Consider the following 21,750-nt stretch of genomic DNA (forward strand, 5'->3'; position numbering starts at 1 on the left):
TTAATGTCCTCTGTGTTGATAGTGAATGTAGTAATGTCCTCTGTGTTGTTAGTGAATGTATTAATGTCCTCTGTGTTGATAGTGAATGTATTAATGTCCTCTGTGTTGTTAGTGAATGTATTAATGTCCTCTGTGTTGTTAGTGAATGTATTAATGTCCTCTGTGTTGATAGTGAATGTATTAATGTCCTCTGTGTTGATAGTGAATGTAGTAATGTCCTCTGTGTTGTTAGTGAATGTATTAATGTCCTCTGTGTTGATAGTGAATGTATTAATGTCCTCTGTGTTGAGTGAATGTATTAATGTCCTCTGTGATGTTAGTGAATGTATTAATGTCCTCTGTGTTGTTAGTGAATGTTGTAATGTCCTCTGTGTTGTTAGTGAATGTATTAATGTCCTCTGTGTTGTTAGTGAATGTATTAATGTCCTCTGTGTTGATAGTGAATGTAGTAATGTCCTCTGTGTTGTTAGTGAATGTATTAATGTCCTCTGTGTTGATAGTGAATGTATTAATGTCCTCTGTGTTAGTGAATGTATTAATGTCCTCTGTGTTGTTAGTGAATGTAGTAATGTCCTCTGTGTTGTTAGTGAATGTATTAATGTCCTCTGTGTTGTTAGTGAATGTATTAATGTCCTCTGTGTTGTTAGTGAATGTATTAATGTCCTCTGTGTTGTTAGTGAATGTTGTAATGTCCTCTGTGTTGTTAGTGAATGTATTAATGTCCTCTGTGTTGTTAGTGAATGTATTAATGTCCTCTGTGTTGATAGTGAATGTATTAATGTCCTCTGTGTTGTTAGTGAATGTAGTAATGTCCTCTGTGTTGTTAGTGAATGTATTCATGTCCTCTGTGTTGTTAGTGAATGTATTAATGTCCTCTGTGTTGATAGTGAATATATTAATGTCCTCTGTGTTGTTAGTGAATGTATTAATGTCCTCTTTTTTGTTAGTGAATGTAGTAATGTCCTCTGTGTTGTTAGTGAATGTATTAATGTCCTCTGTGTTAGTGAATGTATTAATGTCCTCTGTGTTGTTAGTGAATGTATTAATGTCCTCTGTGTTGTGAGTGAATGTATTAATGTCCTCTGTGTTGTGAGTGAATGTAGTAATGTCCTCTGTGTTGTTAGTGAATGTATTAATGTCCTCTGTGTTGTTAGTGAATGTATTAATGTCCTCTGTGTTGTTAGTGAATGTATTAATGTCCTCTGTGTTGATAGTGAATGTATTAATGTCCTCTGTGTTGTTAGTGAATGTATTAATGTCCTCTGTGTTGTTAGTGAATGTATTAATGTCCTCTGTGTTGTGAGTGAATGTGTTAATGTCCTCTGTGTTGTTAGTGTATGTAACATGATGGACTGACTGGTTTAAATGTCATGTGACAATGTATGTGTATGTGATTATTTTAATGAAGGTGATGCCAAAGAAACATTTCCATCCTGGATGGACAATAAAGTTTTATTCTATTCTATATCATCTGCTATTATCCTCAGTAATTTTCCATCCAGATTGTCAGACCCCGATGCCTTGTCATTGTTGATAGACAACAATAATTGTTTTCACCTCTTCCACACTGACTTTACAGAATTCAAAAGTACAATTCTTGTCTTTCATAATTTGGTCCCATATACTTGGATGTGTAGTGTCAGCGTTTGTTGCTGGCATGTCATCCCCAAGTTTGCTTATCTTGCCAATGAAAAAGTAATTAAAGTAGTTTGCAATATCAGTGGGCTTTGTGATAAATGGGCATCTGATTCAATGAATGATGGAGCTGAGTTTGAGATGCTCCAAAGCTTTTGACTGTCATTCTGTATATCATTTATTTAAGTTTCATAGTATAGGTTTTTTATTTTTATTTATTTAGTTTAGTCACATGATTTGTTAATTTGCCGTTCGTTTTGTCTCATCCCTCTCCACCATACAATTGATCAATTCCTCATCAATCCACGGGGATTTAACAGTTTTCACAGTCATTTTCTTAATGGGTGCTTATTAGTAACTGAAATAAGAAATTTCATAAATATGTCAAGTGCAGCGTCTGGTTGCTCCTCATTACACACCACAGACCAACAGATATTCTTTACATCATCAACATATGAATCGCTACAAAACTTATTGTATGACCTCTACACTATATTAGGCCCAGCCTTTGGAACTTTGGTTTTCCTAGATATGGCTACTATATTGTGATCACTACATTATGGATTTGGATACTGCTTTAAAGCACATTTCTGCAGCATTAGTAAAGATGTGATCAATACATGTTGATGATTTTATTCCTGTGCTGTTTGTAACTACCCTGGTAGGTTGACTGATAACCTGAACCAGGTTGCAGGCACTGGTTACAGTTTGAAGTTTTCTTGAGTGGGCAGCTTGATGAGAGCCAGTCAATATTTAAATTACCCAGAAAATATTATTCTCTGTTGAAATCACATACAGTGGTTCTTCCTTTAAAATTTTGAGCTTATGCCGCGACGGTTAGTGGTAGATGGTGGCATTCTGTCATTGCACAAGGGGGAGTTAGAACGCTGATCTAAACAACTAAACGTTAGAACGCTGATCTATCGGTAATCTAAACAACAACAAATTGACAAGCTTTTCGTAAATTAATGGAGCCGTTTTCAGTCTGAGAGTCTCTCCTCCCTGGCAATAGAGTCCTGCATCAGGTAACAACAACAGAAACTGTCAGTGGTCCTGGAGTTAAGAGAAAACTTGGATAAATACAATGGGGGAATTTATTATTGTGCATAGAGTCACAATCCACCAGGCACACCTGTGAGCTCTGGAACTCCAGCTCCTGTTTGTGAACTCTGCAAACAATGTGTCCTTGATGGGCTGGAAGCCACCACCCTTGATGGGCTGGAAGCCACCACCCTTGATGGGCTGGAAGCCACCACCCTTGATGGGCTGGAAGCCACCACCCTTGATGGGCTGGAAGCCACCACCCTTGATGGGCTGGAAGCCACCACCCTTGATGGGCTGGAAGCCACCACCCTTGATGGGCTGGAAGCCACCACCCTTGATGGGCTGGAAGCCACCACCCTTGATGGGCTGGAAGCCACCACCCTTGATGGGCTATCAGCAGGACAATAGTCCTCTTGCCGAGTTCAAATCAAAGTTTATTTGTCACGTGCGCTGAATACAACAGGTGTAGACCTTACAGTGAAATGCTGAATACAACAGGTGTAGTAGACCTCACAGTGAAATGCTGAATACTACAGGTGTAGTAGACCTCACAGTGAAATGCTGAATACAACAGGTGTAGACCTTACAGTGAAATGCTGAATACAACAGGTGTAGTAGACCTCACAGTGAAATGCTGAATACAACAGGTGTAGTAGACCTTACAGTGAAATGCTGAATACAACAGGTGTAGTAGACCTCACAGTGAAATGCTGAATACAACAGGTGTAGTAGACCTTACAGTGAAATGCTGAATACAACAGGTGTAGACCTCACAGTGAAATGCTGAATACAACAGGTGTAGGTAGACCTCACAGTGAAATGCTGAATACAACAGGTGTAGTAGACCTCACAGTGAAATGCTGAATACAACAGGTGTAGACCTTACAGTGAAATGCTGAGTACAACAGCTGTAGTAGACCTCACAGTGAAATGCTGAATACAACAGCTGTAGTAGACCTCACAGTGAAATGCTGAATACAACAGGTGTAGACCTTACAGTGAAATGCTGAATACAACAGGTGTAGTAGACCTCACAGTGAAATGCTGAATACAACAGGTGTAGTAGACCTTACAGTGAAATGCTGAATACAACAGGTGTAGTAGACCTTACAGTGAAATGCTGAATACAACAGGTGTAGACCTTACAGTGAAATGCTGAATACAACAGGTGTAGTAGACCTTACAGTGAAATGCTTACTTACAGGCTCTAACCAATAGTGCAAAAAAGGTATTAGGTGAACAAGAGGTAAGTAAAGAAATAAAACAACAGTAAAAAGACAGACTATAAAAGTAGCGAGGCTACATACAGACACCGGTTAGTCAGGCTGATTGAGGTAGTATGTACATGTAGATATGGTTAAAGTGACTATGCATATATGATGAACAGAGAGGAGCAGTAGCGTAAAAGAGGGGTTGGTGGGTGGCGGGTGGTGGGACCCAATGCAGATAGCCCAGTTAGCCAATGTGCGGGAGCACTGGTTGGTCGGCCCAATTGAGGTAGTATGTACATGAATGTATAGTTAAAGTGACTATGCATATATGATAAACAGAGAGTAGCAGCAGCGTAAAAAGAGGGTTTGGGGGGGCACACAATGCAAATAGTCTGGGTAGCCATTTGATTACCTGTTCAGGAGTCTTATGGCTTGGCGGTAAAAACTGTTGAGAAGCCTTTTTGTCCTAGACTTGGCTCTCCGGGTACCACTTGCCATGCGGTAGTAGAGAGAACAGTCTATGACTGGGGTGACTGGGCCGTACGCACTACCCTCTGTAGTGCCTTGCGGTCAGAGGCCGTGCAATTGCCGTACCAGGCAGTGATGCAACCAGTCAGGATGCTCTCGATGTTGCAGCTGTAGAACCTTTTGAGGATCTCAGGACCCATGCCAAATCTTTTTAGTTTTCTGAGGGAGAATAGGCTTTGTTGTGCCCACTTCACGACTGTCTTGGTGTGTTTGGACCATTCTAGTTTGTTGTTGATGTGGACACCAAGGAACTTGAAGCTGTCAACCTGCTCCACTACAGCCCCGTCGATGAGAATTGGGGCGTGCTCGGTCCTCCTTTTCCTGTAGTCCACAATAATCTCCTTAGTCTTGGTTGTTATTCTGGCACAACCCGGCCAGGTCTCTGACTTCCTACCTATAGGCTATCTCATTGTTGTCGGTGATCAAGTTTGCAGACGACACTGTTGTGTCGTCTGCAAACTTAATGATGGTGTTGGAGTTGTGCTTGGCCATGCAGTCGTGGGTGAACAGGGAGTACAGGAGGGGACTGAGCACGCACCTCTGGAGAGCTCCAGTGTTGAGGATCAGCGTGGCGGATGTGTTGCTACCTACCCTCACCACCTGGGGGCGGCCCGTCAGGAAGTCCAGGATCCAGTTGCAGAGGGAGGTGTTTTGTCCCAGGGTCCTTAGCTTATTAATGAGCTTTGAGGGTACTATGGTGTTGAACGCTGAGCTGTAGTCAATGAACAGCATTCTCACATAAGTGTTCCTTTTGTCCAGGTGGGAAAGGGCAGTGTGGAGTGCAATAGAGATTGCATCATCTGTGGATCTGTTTGGGCGGTTTGGTATGCAAATTGGAGTGGGTCTAGGGCTTCTGGGATAATGGTGTTGATGTGAACCATGACCAGCCTTTCAAACACTTCATGGCTACGGACGTGAGTGCTACGGGTCTGTAGTCATTTAGGCAGGTTACCTTAGTGCTCTTGGGCACAGGGACTATGGTGGTCTGCTTAAAACATGTTGATATTACAGACTGGGTCAGGGACATGTTGAAAATGTCAGTGAAGACACCTGCCAGTTGGTCAGCACAGTTTAGGGACTTTAAATGTACAGTATTAATGGATGTTTGCGAGGCAAATAAATATCACTGAATGACAGAGCATGGGTCTTTATAAATCAATCAGATTTTTATGTGGAAATGTAAAGATTATTTTGCTCTTTACTCTGTCACTTAGTAGCCTAGGCCTACTCCCGACCAGTCACATTGTACAGCGCCATATTTCCCCTAACGGAAACCCCTAATTAAATCACTTTAGCCGTGATTGTAAAATGTGTTTGTTTTATAACTAAAATGCTTGACTGTATTTAAAGACATGGATGACTTGTATGCTGTGTGATGACATGCACAAATGAATGAGTGATTGATTGATGTACTGTATATTTAAGTAGGCCTTTATGCCAATAAGTAAGTTACACTAAAACAGCAGTAACACTAACTACCATTAATGGCAACAATGCCTGACACTTAAATAACAAGCTGTGCTGCTGTACGATGCAACTTTTAAAGGAAGAACCACTGTACATTATCAAGCATTTCAGATGTATTATCCAGATACTGACTGTATCTAATTGCAGTCGCTGTACTCATAATATACAGGAGAACGATCGCCTTATGGCGAGGATAGCTGTGTTGCAAGCCCAGCTTCAGACGCAATCGTTAGGCAAGGGTAATTTAAGTGTAGGAAAAGGATGAAACAGCGTCTGTGCCACCAATAAGTACAGATAGTAGTATAAATCCCATCGCACAGTCCCCGCAGCCGGACAACTTAACAATATGCAGCATTCAAATACGTGCCATTATTTATTGAGTGCTTGCCATCTCCTGAATGATTCCTCTTTTCCAAGCCTCATTCTAACGCTCCCACCCTGGTGTGAATGGAAAGTCCAAGCCTCATTCTAACGCTCCCACCCTGGGGCGAATGGAAAGTCCAAACCTCATTCTAACGCTCCCACCCTGGGGCGAATGGAAAGTCCAAACCTCATTCTAACGCTCCCACCCTGGGGCGAATGGAAAGTCTTATATATTGCCTTCAGAAAGTATTCACGTCGCTTGACTTTTTACATTTTCTTGTGTTACAACCTTAATTTAAAATAGATTGAATTTAGATTTCTTGTTACCGGCCTAAACACAATACCCCCATAATGTCAAAGTGTAATTTTTTACAAAATATAAAGAAGTTAAACGCTGCCATGGAGACAAGTGTTTTAATACTATATCTCTTGGTACATTCATGTATATAGTCATGGCCTCTAAAACTTCAAGCTGCGTACTGGACCGTATTCCAACTAAACTACTGAAAGAGCTGCTTCCTGTGCTTGGTCCTCCTATATTGAACATAATAAATGGCTCTCCACATCCACCGGATGTGTACCAAGCTCACTAAAAGTGGCAGTAATAAAGCTTCTCTTGGAAAAGCCAAACCTTGACCCAGAAAAAAAAGCTGATGCGCAGCAACTCACTGCCTTCCTGAAGACAAACAATGCATACTTAACGCTTCAGTCTGGTTTTAGACACCTGGCCGTGCTGCTGATCCCGTTCCAACTGTTCTGCCTGCAGCTATGGAACCCTGATCTGTTCACCGGACGTGCTACCTGTCCCAGACCTGCTGTCCCAGACCTGCTGGAACCCTGACCTGTTCACCGGACGTGCTACCTGTCCCAGACCTGCTGTCGAAGACCTGCTGGAACCCTGACCTGTTCACCGGACGTGCTACCTGTCCCAGACCTGCTGTCCCAGACCTGCTGGAACCCTGACCTGTTCACCGGACGTGCTACCTGTCCCAGACCTGCTGTCCCAGACCTGCTGGAACCCTGACCTATACACCATACTTAACGATTCCGTCTGGTTTTAGACTCCATCATAGCACTGAGACTGCACTCGTGAAAATGGTAAATTATCTTTTAATTGCATCAGACCAAGGTTCTGCATCTGTCCTCGTGCTCCTAGACCATCGATCCCCACTTTTTTGGGGGGGAGAGATTGGAAACCCTAATTGGTCGCTGAATTGTAAGGAACACCCCTCACCTCATTGTCTAGGTCCTAATTGAACAAATATAAATATTCCAAAAATGCATCCTGTTTGCAACAAGGCACTAAAGTATTCATCATCTGAAGACACATGATAAACTATAGCTATATGAAGGGGTTGATGACGTCATTTCCTGTCACAGCTTGTGGACTTGTTAACGTGCTGCTGGGCGTTTTGTTGCTAGCCTTATTTTGCTACCTGACAACTTTACGGTTTTTATTTTTCCCCCTTGCTCAACTATTATATTTCAACTTTTTCTGGACGTGGTTCGTCAGGGCCTCCACCAGCCGAAGCTAATTAGTAACATTAACATGATGCCTTCTAATTGAAGTCGCTGTACTCATAATATACAGGAGAACAATCGCCTTATGGCGATGATAGCTGTGCTGCAAGCCCAGCTTCAGATGCAATCGTTAGGCAAGGGTCATTTAAGTGTAGGAAAAGGATGAAACAGCGTCTGTGCCACCAGTAAGTACAGATAGTAACGTTAGTATAAACCCCCTCGCACGGTCCCCGCAGCCGGACAACTTTCTCATGGCTTCTGGAAGGAAATGCTGTAGGAATGCTCAACCGGTGCCGCTCATTCAGCCGACAGAAACTTTGAACCGGTTCACCCCATTAAGCAACGGGTCGGAGTCAGAGGCCGAGACCTTCTCCGTTCTCTCCTCCTCCCGTTACGGGGTCTGAGGCCGAGCCTTCTCTGGTCTCTCCTCCTCCCGTTACGGGGTCAGAGGCCGAGCCTTCTCTGGTCTCTCCTCCTCCCGTTACGGGGTCAGAGGCCGAGCCTTCTCTGGTCTCTACTCCTCCCGTTACGGGGTCTGAGCCTTCTCTGGTCTCTACTCCTCCCGTTACGGGGTCTGAGCCTTCTCTGGTCTCTCATCCTCCCATTACGGGGTCTGAGACACCGAAGCCTCCCACCATTAGCTCTGACAAAGAGAAAACCCTAGTCATTGGCAACTCCCTTACCCACAGTATTAGAATTAAAATGAATCATCCAGCGATCATACACTGTTTACCAGGGGGCAGGGCTACCGACGTTAAGGCTAATCTGAAGATGGTGCTGGCTAAGGCTAAAACTGGCGAGTGTAGAGAGTATAGAGATATTGTTATCCACGTCGGCACCAACGATGTTAGGATGAAACAGTCAGAGGTCACCAAGCGCAACATAGCTTTAGTGTGTAAATCAGTTGGTAAGATGTGTCGGCATCGAGTAATTGTCTCTGGCCCCCTCCCAGTTAGGGGGAGTGATGGGCTGTACAGCAGAGTCTCACAACTCAATGAAAACTGTTTTCTACACTTCCCAAAAGATAGAATTTCTAGATAATTGTCCATCTTTCTGGGACTCACCCACAAAAAAGACCAAGCCTGGCCTGTTGAGGAGTGACGGACTCCATCCTAGCTGGAGGGGTGCTCTCATCTTATCTATGAACATAGACAGGTCTCTAACTCCTCTAGCTCCACAATGAGATAGGGTGCAGGCCAGGCAGCAGGCTGTTAGCCAGCCTGCCAGCTTAGTGGAGTCTGCCACTAGCACAGTCAGTGTTGTCAGCTCAGCTATCCCCATTGAGACCGTGTCTGTGCCTGAACTAGGTTGGGCAAAACTAAACATGGCGGTGTTCGCCTTAGCAATCTCACTGGAATAAAGACCTCCTCCATTCCTGTCATTATTGAAAGAGATTGTGATATCTCACATCTCAAAATAGGGCTAATTAATGTTAGACCCTCACTTCCAAGGCAGTTATAGTCAATGAACTAATCACTGATCATAATATTGATGTGACTGGCCTGACTGAAACATGGCTTAAGCCTGATGAATTTATTGTGGTAAGAGACCTCACCTCCTGGTTACACTAGTGACCATATCACCGCGCATCCCGCAAAGGCAGAGGTGTTGCTAACATTTACGATAGCAAATGTAAATTTACAAAAATAAACGACTGCATTTTCATATTTTGAGCTGGAAGTCATGGAATCTATGCAGCCTACTCAATCACTTTTTATAGCTACTGTTTACATGCCTCCTGGGCCATGTACAGCGTTCCTCACCGAGTTCCCTGAATTCCTATCGGACCTTGTAGTCATGGCAGATAATATTCACATTTTTGGTGACTTTAATATTCACATGGAAAAGTCCACAGACCCACTCCAAAAGGCTTTCATAGCCATCATCGACTCAGTGGGTTTTGTCCAACATGTCTCCGGACCTACTCACTGCCACAGTCATACTCTGGACCTAGTTTTGTCCCGTGGAATAAATGTTGTGGATCTCAATGTTCTTCCTCATAATCCTGGACTATCGGACCATCATTTTATTACATTTGCAATTCCAACAAATAATCTGCTTAGACCCCAACCAAGGATCATCAAAAGCCGTGCTATAAATTCTCGGACAACCCGAAGATTCCTAGATGCCCTTCCAGACTCCCTCCACCAACGCAAGGACGTCAGAGGACAAAAATCAGTTAACCACCTAACTGAGGAACTCAATTTAACCTTGCACAATACCCTAGATGCAGTCATACCCCTAAAAACAAAAAAACATTTGTCATAAGAAACTAGCTCCCTGGTATACGGAAAATACCCAAGCTCTGAAGCAAGCTTCCAGAAAATTGGAACGGAAATGGCGCTACACCAAACTGGAAGTCTTCCGACTAGCTTGGAAAGACAGTACCGTGCAGTATCGAAGAGCCCTCACTGCTGCTCGATCATCCTATTTTTCCAACTTAATTGAGGAGAATAAGAACAATCCAAAATTTATTTTTGATACTGTCGCAAAGTTAACTAAAAAGCAACATTTCCCAAGAGAGGATGGCTTTCACTTCAGCAGTGATAAATTCATGAACTTCTTTGACAAAAAGATCATGATCATTAGAAAGCAAATTACGGACTCCTTTTTAAATCTTTTTTTAAATCTGCGTATTCCTCCAAAGCTCCGTTGTCCTGAGTCTGCACAACTCTGCCAGGACCTAGGATCAAGGGAGATACTCAAGTTTTTTAAATATTATATCCCTTGACACATTGATGAAAAAACAAATAGCCTCTAAACCTTCAAGCTGCATACTGGACCATATTCCAACTAAACTACTGAAAGACTGCTTCCTGTGCTTGGCCCGCCTATGATGAACATATTAAACGGCTCTCTATCCACCGGATGTGTACCAAACTCACTAAAAGTGGCAGTAGTAAAGCCTCTCTTGAAAAAGCCAAACCTTGACCCAGAAAATATAAAAAAACTATCGGCCTATATCGAATCTCCCATTCCTCTCAAACAATTTTGAAAAAGCTGTTGCGCAGCAACTCACTGCCTTCCTGAAGACAAACAATGTATACGAAACGCTTCAGTCTGGTTTTAGACCCCAGCATAGCACCGAGACTTCTGAAGGTGGTAAATTACCTTTTAATGGCATCAGGTCTAGGAGCATCTGTCCTCGTGCTCCTAGACCTTAGTGCTGCTTTTGATACCATCGATCACCACATTCTTTTGGAGAGATTGGAAACCCAAATTGGTCTACATGGACAAGTTCTTCCCTGGTTTAGATCTTATCTGTCGGGAAAGATATCAGCTTGTCTCTGTAGATGGTTTGTCCTCTGACAAATCCACGGTACATTTCGGTGTTCCTCAAGGCTCTGTTTTAGGACCACTATTGTTTTCACTATATATTTTACCTCTTGGTGATGTCATTTCGGAAACAATGTTAACTTTCATTGCTATGCGGACGACACATAGGTGTACATTTCGATGAAACATGGTGAAACCCCAAAATTGCCCTCCCTGGAAGCCTGTGTTTCAGACATAAGGAAGTGGATGGCGGCAAATGTTCTACTTTTAAACTCGGACAAAACAGAGATGCTAGTTCTAGGTCCTAAGACACAAAGAGATCCTCTGTTGAATCTGACAATTAATCTTTATGGTTGTACAGTCGTCTCAAATAAAACTGTGAAGGTTCTCGGCGTTACTCTGGACCCTGATCTCTCTTTTGACGAACATATCAAGACTGTTTCAAGGACAGCTTTTTTCCATCTACATAACATTGCAAAAATCTGAAACTTTCTGTCCAAAAATTATGCAGAAAAATGTATCAATGATTTTGTCACTTCTAGATTAGACTACTGGATAAAGCACTAAATAAACTTCAGTTAGTGCTAAACACGGCTGCTAGAATCTTGACTAGAACCCAAAAATGTGATCATATTACTCCAGTGCTAGCCTCTCTACACTGGCTTCCTGTTAAGGCAAGGGCTGATTTCAAGGTTTTACTGCTAACCTACAAAGCATTACATGGACTTGCTCCTACCTATCTTTCTGATTTGGTCCTGCCATACATACCAACACGTACTCTACAGTCACAAGACGCAGGCCTCCTTATTGTCCCTAGAATTTCTAAGCAAACAGCTGGAGGCAGGGCTATCTCCTATAGAGCTACATTTTTATGGAATGGTCTGCCTATCCATGTGAGAGACAGACTCGGTCTCGACCTTTAAGTCTTTATTGAAGACTCATCTCTTCAGTAGATCCTATGATTGAGTGTAGTCTGGCCCAGGAGTGTGAAGGTGAACGGAAAGGTACTGGAGCAACGAACCGCCCTTGCTGTCGTTGCCTGGCTGGTTCCCCTCTCTCCACTGAGATTCTCTGCCTCTAACCCTATTACACGGGCTGAGTCACTGGCTTACTGGTGTTCTTCCATGCCGTCCTTAGGAGGGGTGCGCCACTTGAGTGGGTTGAGTAACTGACGTGATCTTCCTGTCCGGGTTTGGCTCCCCCCCTTGGGTTCGTGCCGTGGGGGAGATCTTTGTGGGCTATACTCGGTCTTGTTTCAGAGTAGTAACTTGGTGGCTGAAGGTATCCCTCTAGTGGTGTGGGGCTGTGCTTTGGCAAAGTGGGTGGGGTTATATCCGGCCTGTTTGGCCCTGTCCGGGGGTATCATCGGACGGGACCACAGTGTCTCCCAATCCCTCCTGTCTCATGCTCCAGTATTTATGCTGCAATAGTTTGTGTCGGGGGGCTAGGGTCAGTCTGTTATATCTGGAGTATTTATCCTGTCTTATCCGGTGTCCTGTGTGAATTTAAGTATGCTCTCTCTAATTCTCTCTTTCTTTCTCTCTCTCGGAGGACCTGAGCCCTAGGACCATGCCTCAGGACTACCTGGCATGATGACTCCTTGCTGTCCCCAGTCCACCTGGCCGTGCTGCTGCTCCAGTTTCAACTGTTCAGCCTGCGGCTATGGAACTCTGACCTGTTCACCGGACGTGCTACCTGTCCCAGACCTGCTGTTTTCAACTCACTAGAGACAGCAGGAGCGGTAGAGATACTCTCAATGATCGGCTATGAAAAAGCCGACTGACATTTACTCCTGAGGTGCTGACCTGTTGCACCCTCTACAACCACTGTGATTATTATTTGAGCCTGCTGGTCATCTATGAACATGTTCTGCTTATAATCTCCACCCAGCACAGCCAGAAGAGGACTGGCCACCCCTCATAGCCTGGTTCCTCTCTAGGTTTCTTCCTAGGTTCTGGCCTTTCTAGGGAGTTTTTCCTAGCCACCGTGCTTCTATTCCTGCATTACTTGCTGTTTGAGGTTTTAGGCTGGGTTTCTGTACAACACTTTGTGTCATCAGCTGATGTAAGAACGGCTTAATAAATACATTTGATTGATAAATTGATATCCCAGTCTGTGTGTTTAAAAACAATCCTGATGCATGGATTCTGATTGGTCAGACCAGCGTTGAATAGACCTTAGCATGGGTACTTCCTGTTTGAGGTTCTGCCTATAAGAAGGCAGGAGCAGAATGGAGTCGTGATCTGATTTCCCAAAGGGAGGGTGGGGTCGTGCCTTGTAGCCATCCCGGAAGGGGGAGGAACAATGGTTGAGAGTTTTTGAAGCACGAATACTACAGGCAATGTGTTAATAGAATTTCGGTAGAGTTTTCCTCAGATTTGCTTTATTTAAAGTTCCCAGCTACAATATTTGTGGCCTCAGGATATGTGGTTTCTAGTTAACACAAAGTCCAGTGTAGTTCCTTGAGGGCCGCTGTGGTATCGGCTTGAGGGGGGAATATACACGGCTGTGACTATAACCGAAGAGAATTCTCTTTGGAGGTAATACGGTTGGCATTTGATTGTGAGCGATTCTAGGTCCGGTGAACAAAAGGACTTGAGTTCCTATACATTACGACAATCACACCATGAGTAGTTAACCATGAAACATACACCTTTCTTCTTCCTGGAGAGTTCTTTATTGCTGTCTGCGCAATGTACTGAGAACCCAGCTGGCTGTATGGATGGAGACAGTATATCCGGAGAGAGCCATGATTCCGTGAAACAGAGTATGTTACAGTCCCTGATGTCTCTTCGGAAGGAGATCCTCGCCCTGAGTTCGTCTACTTTATTGTCCAGAGACTGAACATTAGCGAGTAATATACTCGGAAGTGGTGGATGGTGTGCACACCTAATGAGTCGGACTAGAAGTCCACTCCAAAAACCTCTTCTCCGCCGGTGTGATCTTGGAGCAGCCTCTGGGATAAGTTACATTGCCTTGGGGGGGTATCAACAATTCGGTCGTATTTCTGGTCAGAATGCTAGTGAATTACCATCGCTCTGATATCCAAAACTTATTTCTGGTTGAATGTAATAATGGAAAAAATGTTCTGGGCCAATAATGTAAGACATAACACACAAAAATAAAAAAAATACTGCAAAGTTGCTTTGGAGCCAGAAGCAGAGCGGCCATGTCTGTCTGCGCCATCTTAGAGACACACACACACACAGACACATGCATACTGTACACACACACTATAACATACGAACTATACACACGTACACATGGATTTTGTGTTGTAGAGTAACACTTAATGTGTTGTGAAATCGGTTTTGAAATGTATTGTTGTTTTTAAAATTGTATACGACTATCTTAATTTTGCAGGATCCCAGGAAGAGTAGCTGCTGCCTTGGCAGGAACTAATGGGGATCCATAATAAATACAATACAAGTACCTTGGGAGGGCAGATGAGTTTGATAGGGTTTGAGAATGTGTTCACCAACTCTTTATGTCCCTCCGGTTGGAACTGGAAAAAAATGGGAGGACATTATGCTCAAATTAACAAAACCACAACTCGGTGTTGTCTTGCAAAAAAATGTATGCAATATTTTCCCATATCGTTATTTAACATAGAAAGGTTAGTCCCAACTGCTAACCCAAACCCCTAAATCCTAACCCCTTAACCCCTAACTCACCATGTTGTTCCATTGTTCCTTGGCCGGCTCCTAACCTAAACCCTTTAACCTAACCTTAACCCCTAACTCACCATGTTGTTCCATTGTTCCTTGGCCAGCTCCTAACCTTAACCCTTTAACCTTTACCCCTAACTCACCATGTTGTTCCATTGTTCCTTGGCCAGCTCCTAACCTAAACCCTTTAACCTAACCTTAACCCCTAACTCACCATGTTGTTCCATTGTTCCTTGGCCAGCTCCTAACCTTAACCCTTTAACCTTAACCCCTAACTCACCATGTTGTTTCATTGTTCCTGGGCCAGCTCCTAACCTTAACCCTTTAACCTTTACCCCTAACTCACCATGTTGTTCCATTGTTCCTTGGCCAGCTCCTAACCTTAACCCTTTAACCTTTACCCCTAACTCACCATGTTGTTTCATTGTTCCTGGGCCAGCTCCTAACCTTAACCCTTTAACCTTTACCCCTAACTCACCATGTTGTTCCATAAACCCTTGGCCAGCTCCTCGTGGCCCTTCACTCTGAAGTGGAAACAGTCTGCGGTGAAAAAGCTGAGATCTATTTTTCCATCCTAAAGTGAAAATCAATAACAGACTTTCATTAATTTATCAAGGGTGCTATGCTAAAACATATATATTTTTAAGTGATTCGGTTATTTAGTAAAATCATAGATCATAGATTGCAGATCGACTTGATTTATTGAATACTGTGTAAATCTTGGTTGGTTGGGCGTGTTGTAGGAAGGGGTTAGAGGTTAGAGGTTAGAGGGTAGGGGTTAGGGGGTAGGGGTTAGGGGGTAGGGAACAAACAGGCAGCCTCGGTTGGAGGGTAGGTAGGGTTTAGGGAACGAATAGGCAGTCTGTTGTAGTGTAGGTAGGGGTTAGGGGTTAGGGGTTAGGGAACGAATAGGCAGTCTGTTGTAGTGTAGGTAGGGGTTAGGGGTTAGGGGTTAGGGAACTAATAGGCAGTCTGTTGTAGTGTAGGTAGGGGTTAGGGAACTAATAGGCAGTCTGTTGTAGTGTAGGTAGGGGTTAGGGGGTAGGGGTTAGGGAACTAATAGGCAGTCTGTTGTAGTGTAGGTAGGGGTTAGGGAACTAATAGGCAGTCTGTTGTAGTGTAGGTAGGGGTTAGGGGTTAGGGAACTAATAGGCAGTCTGTTGTAGTGTAGGTAGGGGTTAGGGGGTAGGGGTTAGGGAAGTAATAGGCAGTCTGTTGTAGTGTAGGTAGGGGTTAGGGGGTAGGGGTTAGGGAACTAATAGGCAGTCTGTTGTAGTGTAGGTAGGGGTTAGGGAACTAATAGGCAGTCTGTTGTAGTGTAGGTAGGGGTTAGGGGTTAGGGGTTAGGGAACTAATAGGCAGTCTGTTGTAGTGTAGGTAGGGGTTAGGGAACTAATAGGCAGTCTGTTGTAGTGTAGGTAGGGGTTAGGGGTTAGGGAACTAATAGGCAGTCTGTTGTAGTGTAGGTAGGGGTTAGGGAACTAATAGGCAGTCTGTTGTAGTGTAGGTAGGGGTTAGGGGGTAGGGGTTAGGGAACTAATAGGCAGTCTGTTGTAGTGTAGGTAGGGGTTAGGGGGTAGGGGTTAGGGAACTAATAGGCAGTCTGTTGTAGTGTAGGTAGGGGTTAGGGGGTAGGGGTTAGGGAACTAATAGGCAGTCTGTTGTAGTGTAGGTAGGGGTTAGGGAACTAATAGGCAGTCTGTTGTAGTGTAGGTAGGGGTTAGGGGTTAGGGAACTAATAGGCAGTCTGTTGTAGTGTAGGTAGGGGTTAGGGAACTAATAGGCAGTCTGTTGTAGTGTAGGTAGGGGTTAGGGGGTAGGGGTTAGGGAACTAATAGGCAGTCTGTTGTGGTGTAGGTAGGGGTTAGGGAACTAATAGGCAGTCTGTTGTAGTGTAGGTAGGGGTTAGGGGGTAGGGGTTAGGGAACTAATAGGCAGTCTGTTGTGGTGTAGGTGTTAGGGAACAAAACAGGTAGTCTTGGTGGTTGGGAATGTTGTAGGTAGGGCTTAGGGGGTAGGGGTTAGGGGTTAGGGAACTAATAGGCAGTCTGTTGTAGTGTAGGTAGGGGTTAGGGGGTAGGGGTTAGGGAACTAATAGGCAGTCTGTTGTAGTGTAGGTAGGGCTTAGGGGGTAGGGGTTAGGGGTTAGGGGGTAGGGGTTAGGGGTTAGGGAACGAGCAGTTAGTCTTGGTGTTTGGGCCTGTTGTAGGTAGGGGTTGGAGGTTAGGGTTTAGGGGGTAAGGGTTAGGGGTTAGGAAACAAACCTTTTTTCTTAATGGTTGGGGTGTTATAGATAGGGGTTAGAGGTAAGGAAATGAAATGAAAACCAGTAGTCATGGTGGTTGCGCGTGTTGTAGGTAAGGGTTAGAGGTTAGGGTTTAGGGGTTAAGACTCCACTCACACAAGTCATAGACTGTTCTCTCTGCTACCTCACGGCAAGCTGTACCGGAGCGCCAAGTCTAGGTCCAAAAGGCTCCTTAACATTTAATGGGTTATGTAAAAAGTCTAATAAACCCATGTAATATAGCCTACACCTTCACAATAAATCCATTATTTATTTTAGACAGGTTTAAAGAAACATGATATGAAGAAAATGTAGTCTATTTCAGAAGAACAGAATAGCATCCTCTGAGTTGTCCTGATGTTAAGGTCCTGATGTGGTTATGCCATATGGCTGTGTTCTACAGATTTGCTCAGAATTCCATGGCATTATTTTATAGTATGAGGAATATAATTGAACAAAGCTGAATAAAATAGAAAGGATGTTTTCTCCAAAGGATTTGAGGGAGCGCCCTCATGTGGCCATTCTGTGTAGAGCGGTCAAAAAGGACACAGGTACTCCTATATGCTTCATGTAGAGTTACTTACAGGGCATTCAGAAAGTATTCAGAAACCTCCCCTTGTTCTACATTTTGTTACATTACAGCCTTATTCTAAAATTGATTAAATAAAAACCTTTCCTCATCAATCTATAGACAATACCCCGTAATGACAAAGCCAAAACAGGTTTTTAGAAATAAACATTTAAAAAAAAAAATAAATACCTTATTTACATTGGTATTCAGAGCCTTTACTATGAGACTAGAAACGGAGCTCAGGTGCATCCTTTAACATGTCTCACTGTTGACAGTGCATGTCAGAGAAAAAACAAGCCATGAGGTCGAAGGAATTGTCCGTAGAGCTCAGAGACAGGCTTGTGTTGAGGCACAGATCTGTGGAAGGGTACCAAAACATTGATGGTCCCCAAGAACACAGTGGCCTCCATCATTCTTAAATGGAAGAAGTTTGGAACCACCAAGACTCTTCCTAGAGCCAAACTGAGCCATCGGAGGAGAAGGGCCTGGGTCAGGGAGGTGACCAAGAACCCGATGGTCACTCTGACAGAGCTCCAGAGTTCCTCTGTAGAGATGGGAGAACCTTCCAGAAGGACAACCATCTCTGCAGCACTCCACCAATCAGGCCATTATGGTAGAGTGGCCAGACGGAAGCAACTCCTCAGTAAAAGGCACATGACAGCCCGCTTGGAGTTTGCCAAAAGGCACTTAAAGGATTCTCAGACCATGAGAAACAAGATTTTCTCGTCTGATGAAACCAAGATTGAACTCTTTGGCCTGAAGGAACAAACGATTAGTCTGGTTTAGCTTGTTGTAGGTAGAGGTTAGGGGTTAGGGGTTAGTGAACAAACGATAAGTCTGGTTTAGCTTGTTGTAGGTAGAGGTTAGGGGTTAGAGGTTAGGGGTTAGTGAACAAACAATTAGTCTGGTTTAGCTTGTTGTAGGTAGAGGTTAGGGGTTAGGGGTTAGGGGTTAGAGAACGAACAGTTAGTCTTGGTGGTTCGGTGTGTTGTAGGTAGGGGTTAGGGGTTAGAGAACAATCAGTTAGTCTTGGTGATTGGGCGTATTGTAGGTAGGGGTTAGGGGTTAGAGAACAAACAGTTAGTCTTGGTGGTTCGGTGTGTTGTAGGTAGAGGTTAGGGGTTAGGGGTTAGGGGTTAGAGAACGAACAGTTAGTCTTGGTGATTGGGCGTATTGTAGGTAGGGGTTAGGGGTTAGGGGTTAGGGGTTAGGGGTTAGAGAACGAACAGTTAGTCTTGGTGGTTCGGTGTGTTGTAGGTAGGGGTTAGGGGTTAGAGAATGAACAGTTAGTCTTGGTGATTGGGCGTATTGTAGGTAGGGGTTAGGGGTTAGGGGTTAGAGAACGAACAGTTAGTCTTGGTGATTGGGCGTATTGTAGGTAGGGGTTAGGGGTTAGGGGTTAGGAAATGACAACAGGTCATCTTGGTGGTTGGGAGCGTTATAGGTAGGGGTTAGAGGTTAGAGGTTCATGGGTAGGGAACGAACAGGCAATCTTGGTGGCTGGATGTTTTGAAGATAGGGCTGCAGAACCACAGCAAAGTCCTCTTTGAAGAAGCGGTCGCTTTCCAGAAGCTTCTCCAGCCTCCACTGGAAACACAATGGGAGATAGGTATCAATACAGTATCATTTCAAGGGTACTCAGTGGAAGATAGGGAAGTGTACACACAAGTTGCATGCTGGGATAGAGCAGGGGTGGGCACCAATCAGGCCCTTGAGGACCGGAGTTGCCCACCCCTGGGATAGAGGGTTGTATCAACACGCACCTGAAATTCAAAGTTGAGTTCTATAAGTTCCTTCAGGTCAGTAGAGTTATCCTCTGGTAACACCAAGCAGGAGCAGAACCTCCTTGGTAGAGATGACAACATTTCAGTAATTTAACCCCAACCCCTAACATCTAACCCTAGTTCCTTCAGGTCAGTAGAGTTATCCTCTGGTAACACCAAGCAGGAGCAGAACCTCCTTGGTAGAGATTACAACATTTCAGTAATTTAACCCCAACCCCTAACAGATGTCAGTAGAGTTATCCTCTGGTACCACCAAACCCTAGTTCCTTCAGGTCAGTAGAGTTATCCTCTGGTACCACCAAACCCTAGTTCCTTCAGGTCAGTAGAGTTATCCTCTGGTACCACCAAACCCTAGTTCCTTCAGGTCAGTAGAGTTATCCTCTGGTACCACCAAACCCTAGTTCCTTCAGGTCAGTAGAGTTATCCTCTGGTACCACCAAACCCTAGTTCCTTCAGGTCAGTAGAGTTATCCTCTGGTAACACCAAACCCTAGTTCCTTCAGGTCAGTAGAGTTATCCTCTGGTACCACCAAACCCTAGTTCATTCAGGTCAGTAGAGTTATCCTCTGGTACCACCAAACCCTAGTTCCTTCAGGTCAGTAGAGTTATCCTCTGGTAACACCAAACCCTAGTTCCTTCAGGTCAGTAGAGTTATCCTCTGGTAACACCAAGCGGGAGCAGAACCTCCGTGGTAGAAATTACAACATTTAAAGACACTTGAGTGGAATTGTATCAAGGTTAGGGAGAGCAGTCCTACTTTTGGAGCTCACAGCCGATGGAGGGCCTCTGAACTTCTCTGAGAGCCTCCATGGGTAGGATCTGCACAATGTTCACGATCATCCTAGGGACCTGAGTGGGAGAGAGAGAGAGAAAGAAAGAAAGAACGAGAACAAGAGGGGGAAGAGAGAGAGGGGAAGTGAGAGAGAGGGGAAGAGAGAGAGAGGGGAAGAGAGAGAGGAGAAGAGAGAGTGGGGGAGAGAGGGAGAAGAGAGAGAGGGAGAAGAGAGAGAGGGAGAAGAGAGAGAGGGGGAGAAGAGAGCGAGGGGGAGAAGAAAGAGAGAAGAGAGAAAAGAGAGAGAAGAGGGAAAGAGAGAAGAGGGAGAGAGAAGGGAGAGAAGAGGGAGAGAGAAGAGAGAGAAGAGGGAAAGAGAGAAGAGGGAGAGAGAAGAGAGAGAAGAGGGAGAGAGAAGAGAGAGAGAGGAGGGAGAGAGAGAGAGGGAGAGGGAGAGAGAGAGGGAGAGAGAAGAGGGAGAGAGAAGAGAGAGAAGAGGGAAAGAGAGAAGAGGGAGAGAGAAGAGAGAGAGAAGTGAGGGGGGAGAAAAGAGACGGAAAGAGAAATCAGTGAAGAATAAAGGACCACAATATTAGTCATCATAGAATCCCCTTCAGTGCATAATAAAATGTTACAAAATAACTTGACTATACCTCGTTCATCATCGTGTCAAGCATCTCTGTCATGTAGTAGATGAAGTTGTCCGCTGAGAAGAGAGTCTGTGGAATATTAATAACCAATAGTTAAACAGTATCAGTCTTACAGCAGCTAGAACAGCACTGCTCTATTTCTCTGTTTAATATACACCGATTATTACTCTGTCAGATAATCTGGTGAGTTTAGGTAACAGATAATCTGGTGAGTTTAGGTAACAGATAATCTGCTGAGTTTAGGTAACAGATAATCTGCTGAGTTTAGGTAACAGATAATCTGCTGAGTTTAGGTAACAGATAATCTGGTGAGTTTAGGTAACAGATATTCTGGTGAGTTTAGGTAACAGATAATCTGCTGAGTTTAGGTAACAGATAATCTGCTGAGTTTAGGTAACAAATAATCTGGTGAGTTTAGGTAACAGATAATCTGGTGAGTTTAGGTAACAGATAATCTGCTGAGTTTAGGTAACAGATAATCTGCTGAGTTTAGGTAACAGATAATCTGCCGAGTTTAGGTAACAGATAATCTGGTGAGTTTAGGTAACAGATAATCTGGTGAGTTTAGGTAACAGATAATCTGGTGAGTTTAGATAACAGATAATCTGCTGACTTTAGGTAACAGATAATCTGCTGAGTTTAGGTAACAGATAATCTGGTGAGTTTAGGTAACAGATAATCTGGTGAGTTTAGGTAACAGATAATCTGGCGAGTTTAGGTAACAGATAATCTGCTGAGTTTAGGTAACAGATAATCTGGCGAGTTTAGGTAACAGATAATCTGGCGAGTTTAGGTAACAGATAATCTGGCGAGTTTAGGTAACAGATAATCTGGCGAGTTTAGGTAACAGATAGTCTGGCGAGTTTAGGTAACAGAAAATCTGGCGAGTTTAGGTAACAGATAATCTGGCGAGTTTAGGTAACAGATAATCTGGCGAGTTTAGGTAACAGATAATCTGGTGAGTTTAGGTAACAGAT

At 44.0% G+C, this 21,750-nt stretch overlaps 1 protein-coding gene across 1 annotated transcript in view; it reads right to left on the reverse strand.

The window, feature by feature from the left end:
• Positions 1–21,750, reverse strand: part of LOC106560213 (phospholipase B1, membrane-associated) — a 73,568-nt gene that overhangs the window by 17,209 nt on the left and 34,609 nt on the right. The window contains exons 10-15 of the mRNA XM_045705021.2: positions 20,777–20,842; positions 20,109–20,200; positions 19,332–19,413; positions 19,054–19,155; positions 15,192–15,287; positions 14,479–14,550 (exon numbers count right to left, since the gene is read on the reverse strand). Of these exons, the coding sequence (XP_045560977.1) occupies positions 14,479–14,550; positions 15,192–15,287; positions 19,054–19,155; positions 19,332–19,413; positions 20,109–20,200; positions 20,777–20,842 (510 nt within the window). The remainder of the gene's footprint in view (positions 1–14,478; positions 14,551–15,191; positions 15,288–19,053; positions 19,156–19,331; positions 19,414–20,108; positions 20,201–20,776; positions 20,843–21,750) is intronic.

The sequence above is a fragment of the Salmo salar genome, chromosome 01 (assembly GCF_965601325.2).
Source record: "Salmo salar chromosome 01, fSalSal1, whole genome shotgun sequence".
Lineage (NCBI taxonomy): Eukaryota > Metazoa > Chordata > Actinopteri > Salmoniformes > Salmonidae > Salmo > Salmo salar.